Source organism: Piliocolobus tephrosceles, chromosome 14 (assembly GCF_002776525.5).
Source record: "Piliocolobus tephrosceles isolate RC106 chromosome 14, ASM277652v3, whole genome shotgun sequence".
NCBI classification, from domain to species: Eukaryota; Metazoa; Chordata; class Mammalia; order Primates; family Cercopithecidae; genus Piliocolobus; species Piliocolobus tephrosceles.
The window spans coordinates 9411509-9431919 of NC_045447.1; the positions used below are offsets into that span (position 1 = coordinate 9411509).

General features: G+C 49.9%; 1 protein-coding gene across 4 annotated transcripts in view; it reads right to left on the reverse strand.

Annotated features, from left to right (window-relative positions):
* Positions 1 to 654: 654 nt before the first annotated feature.
* Positions 655 to 20411, reverse strand: part of NUP188 (nucleoporin 188) — a 67917-nt gene continuing 48160 nt past the window's right edge. For 2 of the 4 annotated variants that reach the window (XM_023216988.2, XM_023216986.2), the window contains 22 exons: positions 19766 to 19894; positions 19297 to 19436; positions 17433 to 17539; positions 14670 to 14876; positions 14379 to 14548; positions 13322 to 13391; positions 12846 to 12913; positions 12253 to 12448; positions 9231 to 9308; positions 8836 to 8921; positions 8145 to 8290; positions 7655 to 7836; positions 5852 to 6052; positions 5605 to 5697; positions 4680 to 4838; positions 4197 to 4334; positions 2481 to 2555; positions 2174 to 2401; positions 1928 to 2059; positions 1598 to 1671; positions 1353 to 1482; positions 657 to 1225 (listed from right to left, as the gene is read on the reverse strand). In XM_023216988.2, coding sequence (XP_023072756.2) covers positions 1049 to 1225; positions 1353 to 1482; positions 1598 to 1671; positions 1928 to 2059; positions 2174 to 2401; positions 2481 to 2555; positions 4197 to 4334; positions 4680 to 4838; positions 5605 to 5697; positions 5852 to 6052; positions 7655 to 7836; positions 8145 to 8290; positions 8836 to 8921; positions 9231 to 9308; positions 12253 to 12448; positions 12846 to 12913; positions 13322 to 13391; positions 14379 to 14548; positions 14670 to 14876; positions 17433 to 17539; positions 19297 to 19436; positions 19766 to 19894 — 2986 coding nt within the window. In that variant the 3' untranslated portion in view covers positions 657 to 1048. Of the gene's footprint in view, positions 1226 to 1352; positions 1483 to 1597; positions 1672 to 1927; positions 2060 to 2173; positions 2402 to 2480; positions 2556 to 4196; positions 4335 to 4679; positions 4839 to 5604; positions 5698 to 5851; positions 6053 to 7654; positions 7837 to 8144; positions 8291 to 8835; positions 8922 to 9230; positions 9309 to 12252; positions 12449 to 12845; positions 12914 to 13321; positions 13392 to 14378; positions 14549 to 14669; positions 14877 to 17432; positions 17540 to 19296; positions 19437 to 19765; positions 19895 to 20411 lie in introns of all 4 variants that reach the window. The other 2 variants (XM_023216987.3, XM_023216985.2) reach the window with 2 other exon arrangements.

The following is a 20411-nucleotide window of genomic DNA, read 5'->3' on the forward strand; positions in this document are numbered from 1 at the left end:
TGACAGTTCAAACTCAAGAAGTGGGTAGCGGTCCGCGCTGTCTGCATGTTGGGCGTTTTGCCCAGCACGTGCCCCTGTGCCACGGGTTCTCATGCCATCCTCAAGTGTCCACATTGCACAGATGAGATCGGCAAGACAGTCACCTCCTCAAGGGACCACAACTGGCAAGTGGCTGAGCAGGGACTGAAGCCCAGGCAGCCTGATTCTAGAAACCCTAAGTGGTGGCTGTGTTTTAGATGGCCCCTAGCAGGACCTGGCATTCTGACTTCAGTCCTGAGAAGGCCAACAGCTAGTAGGCCCCACTGTTGGGGCTTCTGAAGAGGAGATGGGGTTGACAGGGGAACCGGGCTATAAATAGGAGGGCACAGAGCTTCAAGAAAGGCTCACCCAGGGATGAGCTCAGCCCACTGGGCCAACGAAAGCAGGGCCAAGGACACAACCACGGCAGGCCAAGGAAGGGAACAGCGCCCACTCAGCCTAACCCTCAGCCTATGGACAGGAATGAAGAGATGCTGGTGAACTGGCCATCCATCAATACCTGCCTTCCCCCGAGGCTGCAGCCCCACTCCCAGGCGCCTGGCCAGGGGAGTTTTCTGGGTTCTGAGAGCCAGGTTATCATCCCTGGGCTTTGAAGTTAAATATTTATCACACAGCTGTCTATAAACAGGATTTTAATATTTGTATAAATAGACCACAGAATTACCAAAACTGCAGGGACAGAGCATGGAAAACAGATTCTGAAACCCGTGCACAGAGCCCTCTCCTGGGCTACCGCCATCCCTGGCTGGCCGTGCTGTGGGGAATGCTGGAAGGGAAGGAATGCTCCTCTGCGGGCGCCTGCAGCGTGAGGGCCTAAGCACAGAAGACTCCAGTCCCCATGCCTGCTGTTGACATCTTCATCTAGTATAAAAATAACATCAGTGGGTGGGTGGTTGAAGTGGCTACTCGGGGAGGGGGTGACAGAAGGTGCCCTCCGTTGTATAGGCCCTGGCAGCCAGGGTGCGGTGTCGGCTGGTGAAGAGGAGTAGGTAGGCAGCACAGCACTGCCCTATCTTTGCACATGCCGGACAAATGCCTGCACTAGCTGGATCAGAGGCTCTTGACTCTCAGGGCTGGCTTTGGAGAGAGAGGTGGACTTGCCCTGCGGCGAGGGGAGGACACCAGTGGCAGGGGAGCTGGGGGCTCCCCGGCGGAAGTAGCGCGAGAGGCTGGAGAGCAGCGTGCTCTACAAGAAAAAAAGTGGCTTGGTGAGGCTCAGCACATCTGGCCACTCTTCCGACCCTTGGGGGTTATCAGACAGCACCCCACAGGGCTCTGGGCCTATTGGCCCAGCCCTCCCTATCCATCCATACCAACTCAGAGCTGAGCTCCTGCTTCATCCGCTGTTTGTCCCGGGGATGCACAGCCGGGTCCCTAAGGTACCGCATCGCCTGAGAGATGAGCAGGTAGAAGCAGTTTTCCATGGTAAACATCAGGAGGGACCTGGGAGGAGAGGCAGGTTTTTGGCACTGCTACAGAGGGCCAGGCTGGCCAAGCCTGAGAATAGTGGGCCCATGACTTCCCCAGCCCCTTATCAAATCTCAGAAAGAGCGCTTACTTTAACGTCCTGGTCCCTTCTGCCTGTGTGCTGAGCCCCACTGCCTGGGTGAGGGGCTCCTTCTTCTTGTCCAGCTGAAGAGAAGCAAGGGTAAAAAACTAAGACAACAGGAACAGCTCCCACTTACTGAGAGCTTCCTACTTGCATGCCCTGCACTAAAAAAATTTCATCAGTTACCTCATTTAGTCCTCACAGTAATTCTCAGAGGTGCTGTCATGTTCAGTTTACAGAGAGGAGCAGGCTCGGGAGGCTAGGTACCATGCCCAAGGTTGGCTGGAAGTGGCGGGCTGGGGGAGGAGCCAGGGGAGAGGACAGTGACAACCCACTTACCTCTCCAAGCATGTTGAGGGCCACGTTCACTGTGGCCAGAAGGGTCCCAAAGGAGGGGGCCACTTCGGAGTCAAAGGTGGGAGTGGTAAAGCTCAGGGCAAACAGGAAGTTGTATTCAGCAAGGTCCAGGGACTGCAAGAAAAGTCAAGAGCCATCCAGGACCCAGTTAAGGCCCCAGGTAGCTCTCAGTGCACAGCAGAGCAGAGCCTTTAGGGGAGGTGGTGCCGAACAGATGATGGCCGGTACCTGATCCAGCAGGATCTGGCAGACATCTGGGGTGAAGTGGCGCAGGGCTGCCAGCGTCCTGCTGAGGATCTTGAGAAGGCCATACTGGACTGTGTGCAAGGCCCGCTGCTCTGATGCCTCTGTGTCAGCAGTGGGCTGCTTGGAGGAGGAGGGGGCAGCAGAAGCAGCAGACGGTGGCCTCTGGACTCGCTGGGCAACGGCCGAGGGGAGGCCATCCCCATTTTTGTTCTAGGGAGAGAAGAAATGAAGGTGGAGCTCGGGAAGCCACAGTGAGGTATTCCAGCCCCTCATGGCATAGGACGCTTACCTGTAAGTAATGCTGCAGCATCTTTCGACTGTGCAGGAGGGAGGTGCATGCCTGGCACAGGTAACCCAGGTTGACCTGGGAGAGACATAGGAGAGATGAGGGGATTCTCTTGTCAGCAGCCCAGTCACCCAACCTGCCCAACCCAACAGCCCTCCACGTAACACCCATGCTCTCTTCTCACTCGCTGCTGCTCTTCTCTCCCTCCCTCCCTCATGCTCTCCTGGCCACTTTCCAGCTTTAAAGCCTTTATAGCCACTAAGTACTCAGGGCTACAAACTCGGGGCCAGCAGGGCTCAGGACTGGACTGTTTCACTGGGACCCAGCTAGGTGCCTCATATATTATAAGGTCCTAAAATAATAGAAGATGAGGCCGGGCGCGGTGGCTCAAGCCTGTAATCCCAGCACTTTGGGAGACCGAGGCGGGCGGATCACAAGGTCAGGAGATTGAGACCATCCTGGCTAACACGGTGAAACCCCGTCTCTACTAAAAAATACAAAAAAATAGTCGGGCACAGTGGCGGGCACCTGTAGTCCCAGCTACTCAGGAGGCTGAGGCAGGAGAATGGCATGAACCTGGGAGGCGGAGCTTGCAGTGAGCCGAGATCGCGCCACTGCACTCTAGTCTGGGCGACAGAGCAAAACTCTTTGTCTCTAAATAAATAAATATAATGAAAATGAGGATTATGGCTGATTCCATTTTATAAGAAAATAATAAAAGGTTACAAATAACTGAAGTGACTTGGCCAAGGTCATACAACCAGCAGATGAGAGAAGCCTGCCTGGCTCTGGAGCCTGTGTTCGTTCTTCACCCCTTCTCCAGTTGGTTCCCAGCTCCAGGTGTGTATGTTTTTTTGCTTTTGTTCAGTTTTTTTTTTTTTCCCTGAGATGGAGTCTTGCTCTGTCGCCAGGCTGGAGTGCAGTGGTGTGACCTCGGCTCACTGCAACCTCCGCCTCCTGGTTTAAGCGATTCTCCTGCCTTAGCCTCCTGATCCTGAGTAGCTGGGACTACAGGCGTGTGCCACCACACCCAGCTAATTTTTGTATTTTTAGTAGAGATGGGGTTTCACCGTATCGGTCAGGCTGGTCTTGAGCTCCTGTCCTTGTGATACGCCTGCCTTGGACTCCCAAAGTGCTGGGATTACCGGCGTGAGCCACTGCGCCCAGCCTTTTTTTTTTGAGATGGGAGTCTCGTTTTTTGAGATGGGAGTCTCGCTCTGTCGCCCAGGCTGGAGTGTTAACGGTTCGATCTTGACTCACTGCAACCGCCACCTCCCAGGTTCAAGCGATTCTCCCACCTCAGCCTCCTGAGTAGCTGGGATTACAGTCACGCACCACCACGCCCAGCTAATTTTTCTATTTTTAGTAGAGATGGGGTTTCTCCATGTTGGCCAGGCTGATCTCAAACTCCTGACTGCCTCCCAAAGTGCTAGGATTACAGGCATGAGTCACCACGCCTGGTCCCAGGTGTATTCCTAAAGGATCTGAACCAATATCTAACTGATAAAGTACAAGTTCTTAATCTACATGGCTACCCTTGACTATGAAAGGAAACATTTAGCCAGAGTAAGCACATGACACCAAACCCTGTGTTCCCCAAGGGAAAAGCCCCCGTTCAGGAACATCCCGCAATTCACTAGAGGTGCTCCAGTGAGAGCTCACAGCCTCCCTGTCTCCAAGTATTACTCCAGACTCCAAGACACCATCCGGGGCCCCCACCTGGATATCACGCATGAGCTGAGGCAAGTGGAAGTGCCACTCCTTCATGAAGTTGGAGAGCTGCAGAATAAAACCCACGGTGTGGTCTGCCTCCTCCAGGCAGGCCAGACTCTGCACTGTCCTCACCGCGTTGAGGCACTGGGAGGAAAGGAGACATCAGGGAAGGATGGGGATGGCTGAGGGACCTGACATACCCACACCTGCCCTCCTGTGGAGAGGAAACGTCCCAGGCCCTCAAATGCTGAGGTGGCAACTCAAGAAATGGCTCAGTGGTACAACTAGGATTCTGACCCAAGACTGTTGCCATCCCTCAGCAGACTGGCTGGCCAGTGAGCCAGCAGAGTTTTTAGAGCATCTCAGAAATGAAGACATCGACAACCCTCCACTACTGAGGCCCAGGCTCCATACCCACCTGCCCCATGAATGGCACAGAACCCTTTTTACCCCGAAACTCCCACCCCTGCGATGCAGGCAGCCCCTCACCTGTATGGTCCGCTCCTGGTGGACACCTACGAAGTCCAGGGCCTCAGTCAGGAAGTTGTAGCGCAGAGTTTTGAGCAGCCGCTCCATCAAGGACATGGACAGGCGGTAGACTCCTGGCCAAGAGGGGGCATCCAGGGACTTCCGAGAGGCACTAGGTGTCTAAGACACAAATAGCAGACAAGCTCAGGAACCCTGCTGACAGGCAGGACCTCCTTGCAGTACAGCAACTAAGGCAGCCCAGTTGCGCTGAAAGGAAAAGATTTCCCAGAATAGACATAGTCACTGCCTGGCAACCAGGGCCAGAAAGGGGCCAAGGCCAGCAGATGCAAGGAAAGAGCACCAGGCTGAGATACAAGATCCAGGGTTCCAGACTCAGGTGTGCCACTGACAAGCTATGCGAACCTGGACATGTCACCCTCATGAGAGTGAGAGGTTCAGGTGAAGACTACTCTTTTGAAATTAGGAGATATCTGTTAAACTAGAAATAACCAAGGGACACAGGGGGCAGGGTGCTGAGGCCCCATTAAGCCCCCAAACCACCCACTTCCCTTCTCCCAGTCCTAGTCTGGGAGAGGAGACTAGGGGTGGAGAAGTCACAATGACACACTTGTCTTTGGGAATGACCGGAGAGGACAGCTGCCTTGGCTAGAGGCCTGGTCCCAGGGATGTTATCTGGTTTAGTCTTCCTCACACCTGCAACGGGAAGAATCCATCCCATCTCCCAGAGGCAGTGCCCAAAGGCAGTGCCTTTTAGTGGTGGTTTCTCTTGCTAGAGATCCGCCTGGGGGCAGGGAAGATTCTTCACCGTCAGTATATTTGGCCATTAAGAGAAAAGCAACTTCCAGGGAAAGGTAGAGAAGGACACTTTTCAACTGAAACTGTAGGATGGCCAGGCTGGGCCTCCTGGCAGGCTCCTGACACTTACCTGTGCTGTGCCATTGGTGCTCAGCTGGTACACACTCAGAAGGGGCAAACAAATGCTCTGGGTGATGCCAGCTCCAGCCACTGCTGTGGCTCCCTGGGAGGAGGGAAAGACAGGGAATGAGATGGAGCCTGCCCCTGCCCTGCCCAGGGTAGGATGGGATCTCAGGCTAGATCATAGCTTCTGGGATTGTCAGAACCCACCCAGGCAAGCAAGGATGCTCCCTCCTGCCTTCGGGCTGGCCTCCTACCTGCTGAGTGCGAGCCAGGGTGAGAAGCAGGTGCAGTGTAGCCTCAGTGAAATGCAGGTTCTGCTTCATGCGAAGGCTCACCTCTAGGGTGGTGAGGAGGGTGGGTAGGATGGGAAGCCTGCGGGTCACCTGCAGCCAGGAGTCACCATCCTCGTCTACCTCACACAGCTCCTTGGCCAGGTGCAGGCCCAGGACACACACCTGTTGGGGCCCAGGGGCAAAGATGAGTAAAAGGGGGAAGAAGAGGAGGAGGAGGAAGAGGATGATGACAGGCAGCTTTGGGCCTGGTTGCCCAAGACCTGTTTGGTTACGCACATCGCCAAATGAGCTTGAGTAACACAGAATGCGCTCTCTCTTCTACCCTGCCCCTCTCCTGTGTCCAGCTCTCAAACAGCAGCAGCAATTCCAGCCACTGTAATGACCAACCCTAAACTGACTGGAGCTACCCCCACCTCTTCCCTCCTACCTCCCACACTGCCACCACCCTTGTCAGTGCCACTTCTTGTCTCACGTTGGACACTCCAACCAACTCTGCCACATGGAGTCTGAGGGACCTCTACGGCCCTGCCCAATGCCACCTCTTGCCTTGCTACTGCACCCACCTCCTAAAGGTCCTGCTCCATCCTCTCTATCCTTGTACCAGTGGCCCTTCAAATTTCTTTTTGGCCATGACCCACAGTCATAAAGACTTTTTAGACGGTACGTACCCTCATGTACACGTTTAGAGTTTTTCACTAATAATACCTACCCTAATTAACATCACACAAAGCACAGTGATATTTTCTTAAACATTTTATTCTACTTTAAGAAAAAATAAAGGCCGGGGGCGGTGGCTCATGCCTATAATCCCAGCAGTTTGGGAGACCGAGGCAGGCGGATCACAAGGTCAGGAGATCAAGACCATCCTGTAGATGAACCCCGTCTCTACTAAAAATACAAAAAATTAGCCGGGCGTGGTGGCGGGTGCCTGTGGTCCCAGCTACTCAGGAGGCATTCTCCTGAGGCAAGAGAATGGTGTAAACCTGGGAGGCGGAGCTTGCAGTGAGCCCAGATCGCGCCACTGCACTTCAGCCTGGGTGACAGAGCAAGACTCTGTCTCAAAAAAAAATGCTGGTTCTAACAAAATGTGCTAATTTCAGGACCGTCTCTAATAGGTCATGATCCCACAATTTGAAAAATACTATTCAATACTGCATCCAGAGTGATGTTTCTTGAGCACGCCGGTAATCCTAACACTCTGGGAGGCTGAAATGGGAGGATGGCTTGAGGCCTGGAGTTCTAAGTCCAGAGTGATCTTTCTAGAGTAAAAATCAGATCAATTTCTTCCCTGCTTAAAAGCCTTACATCATTTCCTATTTCACTTTGGATCCAAATCAAAGACCCTGATGAAGCTGCTATCATGCAGCCCCAGCTCCTCGGTCGTCACTTTCCTATGCTCACGCTAGCCTTTCTTTAGGTCACTGGACAATTCTAACCACAGCTGACCAGGTACTCTTCTCACTGCCCAAATCTTCCCTGCCCCTGCATCTGCCTGCCGCTTCAATCCCTAAGTCATTGCTGAAAGGGCACCGAAGTCCCAGATCAGGTGAGAAGCGAGACTAAGGACTCCCCGCCCTTCTCTCCTGCAGTCCAATGGGCTTCCTCTGCTTTTCTGCAGTGTCTGGTCTATTAACCTTTCCCACCAGGCCGTGAACTCTGGAAGTGCAGCGACTGTCTTGTCTTGCTCACTAGTTATCCCCAGAGTCAGGGACAGAGCTGGCGGGCAGTGGAAAGGACAGATGGCCTTCTAGGGCACTCTCTCACCCCATCACGCTGGTCCCTGTGCCGGGACCGAGAACAGTCGTCAGTCTCCATGCTGTCCTTGTCCTCGGTGGCACCGCCTAATGCCAGACTGTGGCGGGTCTGGTCGAAGAGTGCAATCACTTCCTCTTGGAGGGTCTCACAGACGTTCAGCACCAGCTGGGAGTACTGGGGGATGTCACTTACTGCAGAATAGATAGGGAGGGACGCTGTCATGCTCACCAGGCCAACTCTCACTGAACACCAAGGTTTCCTTCCTAGGCAGGGGGCTAGGGATGTAGTAGGGTGCCAAGAGGGACAGCATCTGTCCAGTGGGAGAGGAGGGAGAGAGACATGAGGGAAAAACATAGCTTTCTTGAGGTAAGAATTCCAAGACTGGAAACTCAAAAGGGCTGAGAAGAAACACGTGGCCCTAAGGTGAAGGAAGCCCCGCCGGGCTGTCAGCAGGGGTGGGCAGACTGCAGCTGCTGCTCCCCCTGCCTCTGCCCCTCACCTCTCATCTCCTTCATTTGCAACACTGTGATGAATGCTGAGAACACCTTGGCCTTAGTCTTCTCCATGAGTTGCTGGTCGGCCTGCAGCACTCCTTCCAGGATCTCCGTCAAGGGTCCAAGGATTTCATCCACAGAACCTAACTCTCTAGAAAGAATACTGGGTGGGCCAGGGGCAGTGGCTCATGCCTGTAATCCTAGCACTTTGGGAGGCCAAGGCGGGCAGATCACCCGAGATCGGGAATTCGAGACCAGCCTGGCCAACATGGTGAAACGCCATCTCTACTAAAAATACAAAAATCAATCGGGCATGGTAGCGTGCACCTGTAATCCCAGCTACTAGGGAGGTTGAGGCATAAAAATCACTTGAACCTGGGAGGTGGAGGTTGCAGTGAGCTGAGATCACACCACTGCATTCCAGCCTGGGCAACAGAGTAAGACTCCGTCTCAAAAAAAAAAGAATACGGGGTAGAGAGTGAGACAAAATGCCTCATAAAAGGCCATACACTGCCCCTGCTCTGTCTCAGGATACCCACCAGTGTGCCTCACCTCCTCTCTACTATGTCACTCCCATTCCTCAAGATGGAAAACCAGCCTAGCTTCCACCCACTAGTTCTCTCCTTCAGGAAGGCAAGCAGGCACTGACAAGAAGGCTCTGGCCTTCGGCCTCTGCCTCTCCTGGCACAGGCTCACCTCTTCCACTGCCGGAGGAGGATAAGCAGCAGAGTGCACTGCATGGAGCCGAGGCGAAGGCAGTTCACTGAGGCTGGAACTAGGAGCTGAAAGGAGACATGACACTAGTCAGAAGTCAGTGGCAAGACTCGCATGCCATCCACAGGGCACCTCTGGCCTCACTGCCTTTCTTCCTCAGCAGTGAGCTCACAGGGGTGGGGTGGAAGGGGAGAGGCCAGGGCTGGCATAGCAGCAGCAGAGCTCTGCTGATCCACTACAGCCTCGGGCCTCCCAGGTCAACCTCAGCCCACTGACCTGACCAATTGTGTGGCTGGCTGGCAGACTCATGAGCTCTGCTATTTGACTTCAAAGACAACCTCCCTAGGAGAAATGTGAAATCTCCCAGACACACTTACTAATGCTTTGGTTCCATCAAGCACATCAAGAAAGAGCTGGCGACGCACCACAGAGTCAGTCAGGTGCATTATATCTGCCTGCAAAAGAACAGAAAAAGGTTTCAGCTGGGAAAGTTTCCCAGATTTTAGAGGCCAAGAAAAGTGGGGTCCTCTGCTAGGCAATTAGTCATTGGTAAATCACTCTCCCTGATTTAAAATAGGGCTTATATAGGCTGGGCATGGTGGCTCATGCCTGTAATCCTAACACTTTGGGAGGCGGGCGGATCACGAGGTCAGGAGATCAAGACCATCCTGGCCAACATGGTGGAACCCTGTCTCTACTAAAAATACAAAAATTAGCTGGGCATGGTGGGGTGCACCTGTAGTCCCAGCTACTTGGGAGGCTGAGGCAGAAGATTCACTTGAACCCAGAAGACAGAGGTTGCAGTGAGCTGAGATCGTGCCACTGTACTCTAACCTGGGCAACAGATGACTCCATCTTAAATAAATAAATAAAACAAAATAGGGCTGATAGTCTGGGCAACATGATGAAACCCTATCTCAACAACAACAAAAAATTTTTAATTAGCTGGGTATGGTGATGCATGCCTGTAGTCCTAGCTACTCAGGAGGCTGAGGTGGGGCAATCACATGGGACCTGGAGGTTGAGGCTGCAGTGAGCCACGATTGCACCACTGCACTCCAACCTGGACAACAGAGTGAGAACCTGTCCCCTAAAAGATAAAGTAAAATAGGGCTTGAAGGCCCTGCTATTCTTCTGTCGACCCTTAGAAACGGTCGGAATCAAGCCCAGGTTCACCTCTTCTTTTGAGACTCTGTCCTCCCTCTGCTTAGAATCCTTTAAAGGCTTCCCAGTGCCTGGGAAACGCGAACCAGACTCTTCAACATGGTCCAAAGACCCCACAGGATCTGGTCCAACTGACTGTAGTATCAGTCCCACCATCTGTGCTCACTCTAGTCCAGCCCTGCTTGCCTCTTTCGTGAACATATCAAGCTCTTTTCCACTGCTAGAACTGTGCACTTGCAAGTCCATCTGCCTAGACTTCTCTCCTCCACGGGCTCCACCTGGAAGGCTTCTTCACACACTCAGCTCTCAGCTGGGACATCACCACTCAGAGAAGGTCACCCTGACTACTTCTATGTCATGTGTTCATTACCACGGCACCTTAATTATCTCCTTCACAGCAAATTATCACTATCTGAAACCATATTTTTTTTTTTTTTTTTTTTTGAGACGGAGTCTCGCTCTGTCGCCCAGGCTGGAGTGCAGTGGCCGGATCTCAGCTCACTGCAAGCTCCGCCTCCTGAGTTTACGCCATTCTCCTGCCTCAGCCTCCCGAGTAGCTGGGACTACAGGCGCCCGCCACCTCGCCCGGCTAGTTTTTTGTATTTTTTAGTAGAGACGGGGTTTCACCGTGTTAGCCAGGATGGTCTCGATCTCCTGACCTCGTGATCCGCCCGTCTCGGCCTCCCAAAGTGCTGGGATTACAGGCTTGAGCCACTGCGCCCGGCCTGAAACCATATTTTTAAGTGGTGAATTGGTTTATAATTTACCTCCTCCATCATAGGGCACTCTCAATGCGATCAAAGATCTTATCTGCCTTATTCACTGCTGTATCCCAATGCCTGGAAGCATTCTACTAATGCCATTAAGAGAATGAACGGGTGACCAACATCTTGGACTTAGTCAGGTTTCTTTCTCTTTTTTCTTCTTTTCTTTTGCATAGGTAGACAGGTCAGAGAGAGAGAGAGTCAGATAGGTTTCCTTGGGGGAAAGAGGATGGTGGGATTTTTGAGAGCTACAATTCAAGAACTGCTGCCTAACTAGGGCCTAAAAGGCAGGTGACATAAAGCTTATACCCCGGGGAATTAACCATTCTCAAAGACGGGTGAGCCTTTAAGTGTGTTATGGAGTCTTAGGGGTCCAAAACCACTATGCCACAGCAAGAGTAGCCACAAACCTGCCCCTTCTAGGCTCAAAACTCCAGGCATGTGGGCAGTCTGGCACTAGGAAACAAATCTCACAGATGTAAGAGGTGCTAGGAACAAGGAGGCATCTATCAAGCTGAAGTTGTTCATGAAGTCAAAACATTAATCTGGGTCGGGCGTGGTGGCTCACACCTGTAATCCCAGCACTTTGGGAGGCCGAGGTTGGTGGATCACCTGAGGTCAGGAGTTCGAGACCAGCCTGACCAACAAGGTGAAACCCCGTCTCTACGAAAAATATAAAAATTAGCCGGGTGTGGTGACCTATAATCCCAGCTACTTGGGAGGCTGAGACAGAAGAATGGCTTGAAGCTGGGAGGCAGAGGTTGCAGTGAGCCGAGATCGCACCACTGCATTCCAGCCTGACGAGCAAGACTCCGTCTCAAGAAAAAAAAAAAAAAAAAAAAAATCTGGATACCCCAAGGAAGAACACTTCAATACCAAGTCCTTATGATACAGCGTGATGGTGTCAAACCACAAAAAAGCCAAGAACAATGCATTTCTTCCAGATGTTATCTCTCTCTCAAAACCAACTCCCAGTAGACAGCGTACAGAGACAATGGTCTTTGTTCTTTTTCTAACACCAGGAAATGCAGTTTCTAGAACCAATGACAAACTGCTTTTTAGAGAGGGTGCTGCTGCAGCTATCACAGCTTCCTGCTGACTAGTCAACAAGTACTTATTGACCTAGCGTCTACAAGGTACACAGCACAAGAAGGCAGTTATGCCTTTGCACAAGAGGCATTTGCAGCCAGGGAGCAGTTAAGACCCAGCCAAGGCCCAAGGGAGGTATAGGAGGCTTTAGGAACTCTGAAAGGATTTCAAATCACTTCTCCGCACTCCTCTTAATGGTCTCTTGGACCCAACACCCTCAAATACCCCAGAGCCCCAATTTCTCAGCATAGAACCTATTACAGTTTAGCTTTCAGGGATAAACCCTGATTAATTCTTCCTCACAAGGAGCTATATCTGCTAGGTATCTCAACACATCATTGGTAAAGTATCAAAGTGAAAACTCTCCCCAAAAGGGTCTTACATGAGTGGTGGCAATGATGAGAAGCATCCTCCAGGCGGACACCAGCATCTGGTACTCTAACAAGGAGGTGCAGCTGCTGCCTTCTGTTTCGGCCACGTGAACTGCCAATGACTTGACATACCCTGACCAGTAGGCAAAGCGTTTCTCGATGGAAAATTTCTTTAGTGTATCTTTTAATGACTGGTCTAACGAACCCCTACAGTGTCAAGAAAAAAACCTCCAGTTAGGTTTTGAAAGTAGATGGGAATATAATGGGTACAGACCCTTGTTGAGGCAGAGAAAACAACCTCGCGTGGGCTTAAAGGCAGACCAGCTCCAGGACACCTCCAATGTGTGGGTTAGGCTGAGGCCTTTCCAGGATTCCTCCTCCATAAAATCTGAGTTGCATGGAGTTTGTTTCACAATAATTCTTTCTGACAATCATAAATGCCATCAGTGGACTGGCCAGGGACACAGCACACTGGCCTCCATGAATGGTTCCAAACCAGTTCTCTCCTCTGCCTTGGCTCTTTCCAGCCATGCACCCAGTGGTAGGCCACCAACTCCCACTCCCCCAACCTTCAGTTAAAATCTCAAGAGGGGAAAGTACTCACTTAACCACATAGTATATCTCCAAGCAAATTATCTTCATGATGAGGGCACAGGTTTCCAGGATGCTGGGCTGTGGAGAGAGAGAGCAGAACAGGCAATGATCACATCTCTGATCACTAATCTCCCCCAGTATATCCAACGGTGAACAGAGCAGAGGCCCAACACTTGCAGAACAAGTTAGTACAACCCCTGTTGAATGTGAATGGCCTGACTTGCAAGAGCAGAAGCGTCAGGTCCACAATGTCTCCAACTGAACAGAGAAGACCACAGAGCCACCAATGCAAACCACTTTCCTTCCCAAAAGCAAGACATCAAAGGGACAGAAAGCAGGCACTTCCCTGACAAAGACGTTTCTAGTGAAGAGAACATTCTATTGTTTAATTAGGGGAGGTATCATTGTCTACGGCCCCATCTCACAGCCCACAGCCTTTCCTCCCGGGAACTTGTAGCCACCATCCTGCCCTCTGCCACAGCTTACCTCTGATGTTTCAGAGGGAGGAGAAAGGGTTCCAAACAGCGGACTGGTTAAATTTTCCCAAAACTTGGGTCTAAAAAGGAAATAAATGTTTGAAATCATACTTTTTCCCTCTCACAGTCCTTTTCTCCTCTCTCAAGCTCCCTTTGGTGGTCACTTCATATTTTACCAGTCTCAATCCTAATATGTGTCTGATAAGTCAGTTGTTCCTGTATAAATGAAAAGTTTCCATAGATAAAATTACATTTTCCTCTTATGAATCACACTTGTGCATTATAGAGTTGATCAACAAAAACTCTTCAAGATTCCTTCCACTGTAGATTCCCAAAAGCCCCACAGAAGAGGAGGGAGGGAAATAAGACGGCAGACTCCCAGTTAGCCTTTTAACACTCCTTCCCTTTGTGCCAGTAGGTCCAACAGCACAGAATGTTTCATTCCATCCGGTGACTTCAGCAAGCCCCTCTCTCCTGAATCTACTGTTTCTCAAGAATAATGAGTTTTGATGTAGCTAGTTAGCAAAAGGCAGGAACACAAAAGCAGTTGAACCTTCAAGGTGCTTAATATTTAAAGATCCTTAGGCCGGGCACGGTGGCTCAAGCCTGTAATCCCAGCACTTTGGGAGGCCGAGACGGGTGGATCACGAGGTCAGGAGATCGAGACCATCCTGGCTAACACGGTGAAACCCCGTCTCTACTAAAAATACAAAAACTAGCCGGGCGAGGTGGCGGGCGCCTGTAGTCCCAGCTACTCGGGAGGCTGAGGCAGGAGAATGGCGTAAACCCGGGAGGCGGAGCTTGCAGTTAGCTGAGATCCGGCCACTGCACTCCAGTCCGGGCGACAGAGCAAGACTCCGTCTCAAAAAAAAAAAAAATAAAAAATAAAGATCCTTAATGCTGGCAGCAGCATTAGAAAGAGAATTAGTATAAAACTCCCAGGTATTGAACCAGGCACTAAGCACTTATTCCCAGTGAACCGTCGCAACAAACCTCTGGAATAAGAGCTGTTGTTACTCCCATTTTATAGACTAGAACAATGAAACTACTCCCAGAGGCAGACTGACTTGGTTCGGAGGACCAGCATGGCACTGTCCCTCCGGTCCTGCCACAGAGCATGCAAAAAGGCAATGGCAGCACGATGCAGCAGGGGTGGGCACCAGTATCGATCTTGCTGTTGGGAATCAATCAGCTCCAGCACTGCATGGAGACAGCTCCACATCCCAAGGCTGAATTCCTGCAAGAAGGGACAGGTAAGAGTTCAGTTCCACAGCCACTGCCAGCAGCTGCACTTGCAGAGCCCAGCATCTGCCTCCCAGGGAGCCAACTCCCAGCGTCATCCCAGCTTACAGGCTTACCTTCGAGCCATCACTGCCATCCTTAACCTCCAGGTTCAGAAACAGTTCGATGAGGCCTGGCTGGGTCTCCACTGCAACTGTGAGGAACTCTAGAATCATGACTTTGATGCGCATGTCCTCAATTTTGCTCTGCAATCGGGTCAGGAAGGCATCACGAATGGCAGCCGCATCATTGCCCAGACAAGCATACACTGACATTGGGGCCACCTGGTGGAGACCAGAACACATAGGCTTAGAGCTCTGCTTCTACAAAAACCTCAGTGGGCTCCTGCAGAAGGGCACTGAAGAGCTCCCAGAAAGCTGCACAAAGGGAAGCATCCAGACTACAGCTCTGGGCCAAAAGGGACATCACCACAAACAAGCACGAGATGCCCCCAAATTCACAGGAGAGACAGTAATCAGTATAAAGAAATGCTCAACCTCCCTCATGGTTAAATAATACAAACTGAAAAGTGAAACATTTTTTTGCCTATTAGATTGGCAAAGACTAAACAATGATGAAGCCCTTGCGACCAGGATAGAAGACTTGGTGTTAGAAGTATAAACTGTTACAATGTTTTTTGGAAGGTAATTTGGAAATATCTAATAAAAATTATCACATTCATTTATACCTACCTAAATCTTTGGAACTGTAAACAAATGTTTACAGGGTGGTAGGGATAATAATGTTCACTGCAGCACTGCTTGTAATAGTGGAAAACAGAAAGTAGCCCAAATAAATCAGGATGCATCCATTCTAGGATGTGATATACAAACATTAGAAAGAATGAAGGAAGTCCAAATTAAAAAAGGAAAAAAGACAAAAAAGAATGAAGGAAGTCCAAATGTGCCCATATGGCATCAAGAACACCAAGACTGTTTGATATGGTAGCAAGTGAAGGAAGTCAGTCATAAAAACACTACCAGGGGCCAGGCACAGTGGCTCATGCCTGTAATCCCAGCATGAAGGGAGGCTGAGGCAGGCAGATCACTAGAGGTCAGGAGTTCGAGACTAGTCTGGCCAACATGGCAAAGACCCGTCCCTACTAAAAATACAAAAAATCAGCTTTGTGTTGTAGTGGGCGCCTATAATCCCATCAACCTGGGAGGCTTACACAGGAGAATTGCATGAACCTGGGAGGTGGAGGTTGTGGTGAGATCATACCACTGCACTCCAGCCTGGGTGATGGAATGGGACTGTCTCAAAAAAAAAAAAAAAAAAAACAGTACCAGGAATTCTGCTTTTATAAAGAACAAAAGTACACACTCAAATAATTTTTTCGTTTTACTCTGTCGCCCAGGCTGGAGTGCAGTGGTGCGATCTTGGCTCACTACAACCTCTGCCTCCCGGGTTCAAGCAATTCTCCTGCCTCAGCCTCCTGAGTACCTGGGACTACAGGTGCACGCAGCCACGCCTAATGAACTTTTTTTTTTTTTTTTTGAGATGAGCCACCATGCCCAGCCCCAAATACCTTTTTTATTTTTATTTTTTGAAACGGTGTGAGTGGTGTGATCTTGGCTCACTGTTACCTCTGCTGCCCGGGTTCAAGCGATTCTCCTGCCTGGCCTCCTGAGTAGCTGGGATTAAGGGAACCTGCCACAGCACCCAGCTAATTTTGGTATTTTTAGTAGAGATGGGGGGGGGGGGTTTCACCATCTTGGCCAGGCTGGTCTTGAACTCCTGACCTCGTGATCCACCTGCTTCAGCCTCCCAAAGTGCTGGGATTACAGGTGTGAGCCACGGCACCCAGCCAATACTTTTTAAAATACAAGAACACAGATAAGAAATCTGGAGCACAGCCTGGGAGACATAGCCAGACCCTGTTTCAAAAAAAAAAAAAAAAAAGGGCCGGGCGCAGTGGCTCAAGCCTGTAATCGCACTTTGGGAGGCCGAGACGGGCGGATCACGAGGTCAGGAGATCGAGACCATCCTGGCTAACACAGTGAAACCCCGTCTCTACTAAAAATACAAAAACTAGCCAGGCGAGGTAGTGGGCGCCTGTAGTCCCAGCTACTTGGGAGGCTGAGGCAGGAGAATGGCGTGAACCCGGGAGGCGGAGCTTGCAGTGAGCTGAGATCCGGCCACTGCACTCCAGCCTGGGGGACAGAGCGAGACTCCGTCTCAAAAAAAAAAAAAAAAAAAAAAAGAAAGAAATCTGGAGCATGGCATATCCCCCTGCCCATAGGGATTCTTGGAATAAGGAGATCATAGGGCATCTTGACTTTCTGTTACATCTATTCATAACATTTAAATAAATATTTTACAATAAGCATGTCTTTTTTATCTTGAGACGGAGTCTCGCTCTGTCGCCCAGGCTGGAGTGCAGCGACGTGATCTTGGCTTACCACAACCTCTGCCTCCCAGCTTCAAGCAACTCTCTGCCTCAGGCTCCCGAGTAGCTGGGATCACAGGTGTCTGCCACCACGCCTGGCTAATTTTTGTATTTTTAGGAGAGATGGAGTTTCACCATCTTGGCCAGGTTGGTCTTGAACTCCTCACCTTGTGATCTACCCACGTCAGCCTCCCAAAGTGCTGGAATTACAGGTGTGAGCCACCACATGCAGCCTTTTTCTCCTTTTTTTTATATTAGAGATGGGGTCTCACTATGTGGCCCAGGCTGGTCTTGAACTCCTGGGCTCAAGTGATTCTCCCACCTTGGCCTCCCAAAGTGCTGGAATTACACATAGGTGTAAGCCGCTGCATGTGGCCTGAGCATGTCTTTTGTAATCAGGGAAAAAAACACCCTCACATAAACAGTGTGTGTGCATGAAGTATGATCCTACCGTGGCCAGACGTTTCAGCAGCTGAATGGCAAGACGTGGCAAAGCAGGGTCATGTTTGTGGTAGATGTATTTGGCTAGAACAGCAATGAGGTTGTTTCCATGAGCACCTAAAGCAGCACGGGAAACAGTTTAGATATCAAGTGTGCCTCATTCAAATCCTTAGAGCACTGGCTGTTCAAAAAAGACTGACAGTGTATATGTGAAGGAATTTACCCTCAAGTACTTGGAGGGTCACAGCAAACCCAGGTGGCTGTATCCTTCTCTTTACTGAGGAGCAAACGAATAGTCAGAATTTGGGGATAAACAGTTCAACCCATCAACAGCAAAGATACATTCTGAATAAAATAGATGCTTATTTTATTAATTTTTATCTATTAATTTTTTTTGAGATGGAGTCTCACTCTGTCACCCAGACTAGAGTGCAGTGGCGCGATCTTGGCTCACTGCACCTCCACTTACCAGGTTCAAGCAATTCTCCTGCCTCAGCCTCCCAAGTAGCTGGGATTACAGGTGTGCATCACCATGTCCAGCCAATTGTTTTTATTTTTAGTAGAGACAGGGTTTCACCATGTTGGCCAGGCTAGTCTCAAACCCCTGACCTCAAGTGACCTGCCCGCCTCGGCCCCCCAAAGTGCTGGGATTACAAGCGTGAGTCACCATGCCCAGCCTATCCTTTTTCTTTTTGAGAGAGGATTTCACTCTGTTGCCTAAGCTGGAGTGCAGTGGCAAAATCATGGCTCACTGAAGCTTTGACCTCCCAAGCTTCAAGCAATCCCCCCCACCTCAGCCTCCTGAGTTGCTGGGACCACAGGCATATGCCATCAGGCCCAGCTAATTTTTTTTTTTGTTTTTTTTTTTGTATAGATGGGGATCTCCTTATGTTGCCCAAGCTGGTCTTAAACTCCTGGACTCAAAGGATCCTCCCCAGCCTCACCGTCCCAAAGTGCTGGGATTACAGACATGAGCCACCATGCCCAGCTCTTTATTATAATCTTATTAGGAAGATACTACAGGCATCCATAATCTGAAAATCTGAAATTAGAGCACGGTGGCTCACATCTGTAATCCCAGAACTTTGGGAGGCTGAAGAGGGCAAGTCACCTGAGGTCAGGAGTTCGAGACCAGCCTGGCCAACATGGCAAAAGCCTGTCTCTACAAAACAAAACCAAACAACAAAACAAAACGAAACAAAAATTAGCCGGGCATGGTGACAGATGCCTGTAATCCCAGCTACTCGGGAGGCTGAGGCAGGAGGATTGCTTGAACCCGGGAGGCAGATGCTGCAGTGAGCTGAGATTGCGCCACTGCGCTCCAGCCTGGGCAACAGAGCTAGACTGTCTCAAAAAAAAAAGTAAAAAATGTTTTAAAAATCTGGAATGTGTCAAAATCTCTAACTACAGCTCAAAGGAAATGCTCACTGGAACATTTTGGATTTATGCTAAACTGGTAAGAATACTGCAACTATTCCAAAACATGAAAAAAAAAAACCTGAAACCCAAAACACTTCTGGTCCCAAGTATTTCAGATAAGGGATACTCAACCTGTACCATTGTCCCCATTTTACAGATGAGAAATCAGACACAGAGTTGTTTAATAACGCACCCAAGGTCAAACAGTTGATTGGATACAAAATTTGAACCAAGGCAGTCTGACTTCAAATCTGCATTCGTAACTATTATTCTATCATCAACAGGAGGCAGAAATAAAGTATCATCTAGTCCTTTTGTTTCCAATTTCAGGAAAGGAGGTGGTAATCATTCCCAAACTTCCTCAAGAAGCAGAAAATACTGTTGACATCCAAAAACACTGCCTAAAATACGTATTTATGAACAGAAATGTTACAGACTGGAAGAGAAATACATACCATGTTGTGAGAGAGCCTGTTCCAGGGGGGACACCACATTAGAAGGAGGTTTCAGCCGAATAACATTGTTGGTGACGGAGAATGCCAGTTTCACTGTCTTGATCAGCAGCTGGCCCTGCCCCTGGCCCTCTGCCCCATCACTAGGGTGCCAAATGGAAACCAAAGATGATTCAGACAGTATGACTTCATTCGCAACATATGTGCTCTCATGAATTAGATTCCAACAATAATCCCAGAGTTCAACAGCTGCTGTTAGAGGCCCCAGTCCAAACTAGGAGAGAGGAGGAGTAATCAACTCCCTTTGCTATATGCCAATCTATACAGCAGCCACTAGGGTATGTAAAGGCTATGTCCTAGGAAGAACAATGTCATCTTCTAAAAGCTACTGCAAGTTAACTTAAACTGGAGTTATTAGTAACATGCAGGTACACTAAAGACAAACAAAGGGAAGGTGGAGAAGGAGCCCTACCTTCGAGGCTGAGCAGCCATCACCATGTCAATGGTGTCCACGCCAATGCCCATGATATTGATAACTGTCTGTCCTGCCTCTGTGTATGCAAGGCTGCAGATGCAGAGAGACTGCAGGCTGGGAGTATGACTGGAAGACAGAGGTGTTCTGAGTTACCAGGGAGCCACTCAGTGTATTTTGGAAGGAAGGGCATTGTCCAATTAGGCTAGGGTGGCTAACCTAACCTACTGGACACTGGAGACCAGCTCTGTGTAAGCTGAAAGCACTCTGATCACTTTCCTGAAATAGACTTGATCACCTAAAGATCACCCTGAGAAGCAATCTAAATGTTCATGAAGTAACAGATACAGTACCCTTACTGAAAAGGATCATAATTAATCCATACGATGGAATGCATGGAACCATTAAAACAAGACATCTATAAGCAGTGGCATGGAAAGAACGTTACAGTCAATATAGAAAGAGGAAAAAAACCGAGAATACATAGTAACTGGCCCTGGGAAGTAGATATATATGAAAAGCAGTCTTGTCAGGAATGAACTTTTGTAAAGATCATAAAGAATGATTAATATATTAGTGTATGTGTACACACACACACACACACACACACACACACACACACACACACTCTCTCTCTCTCTCTCTC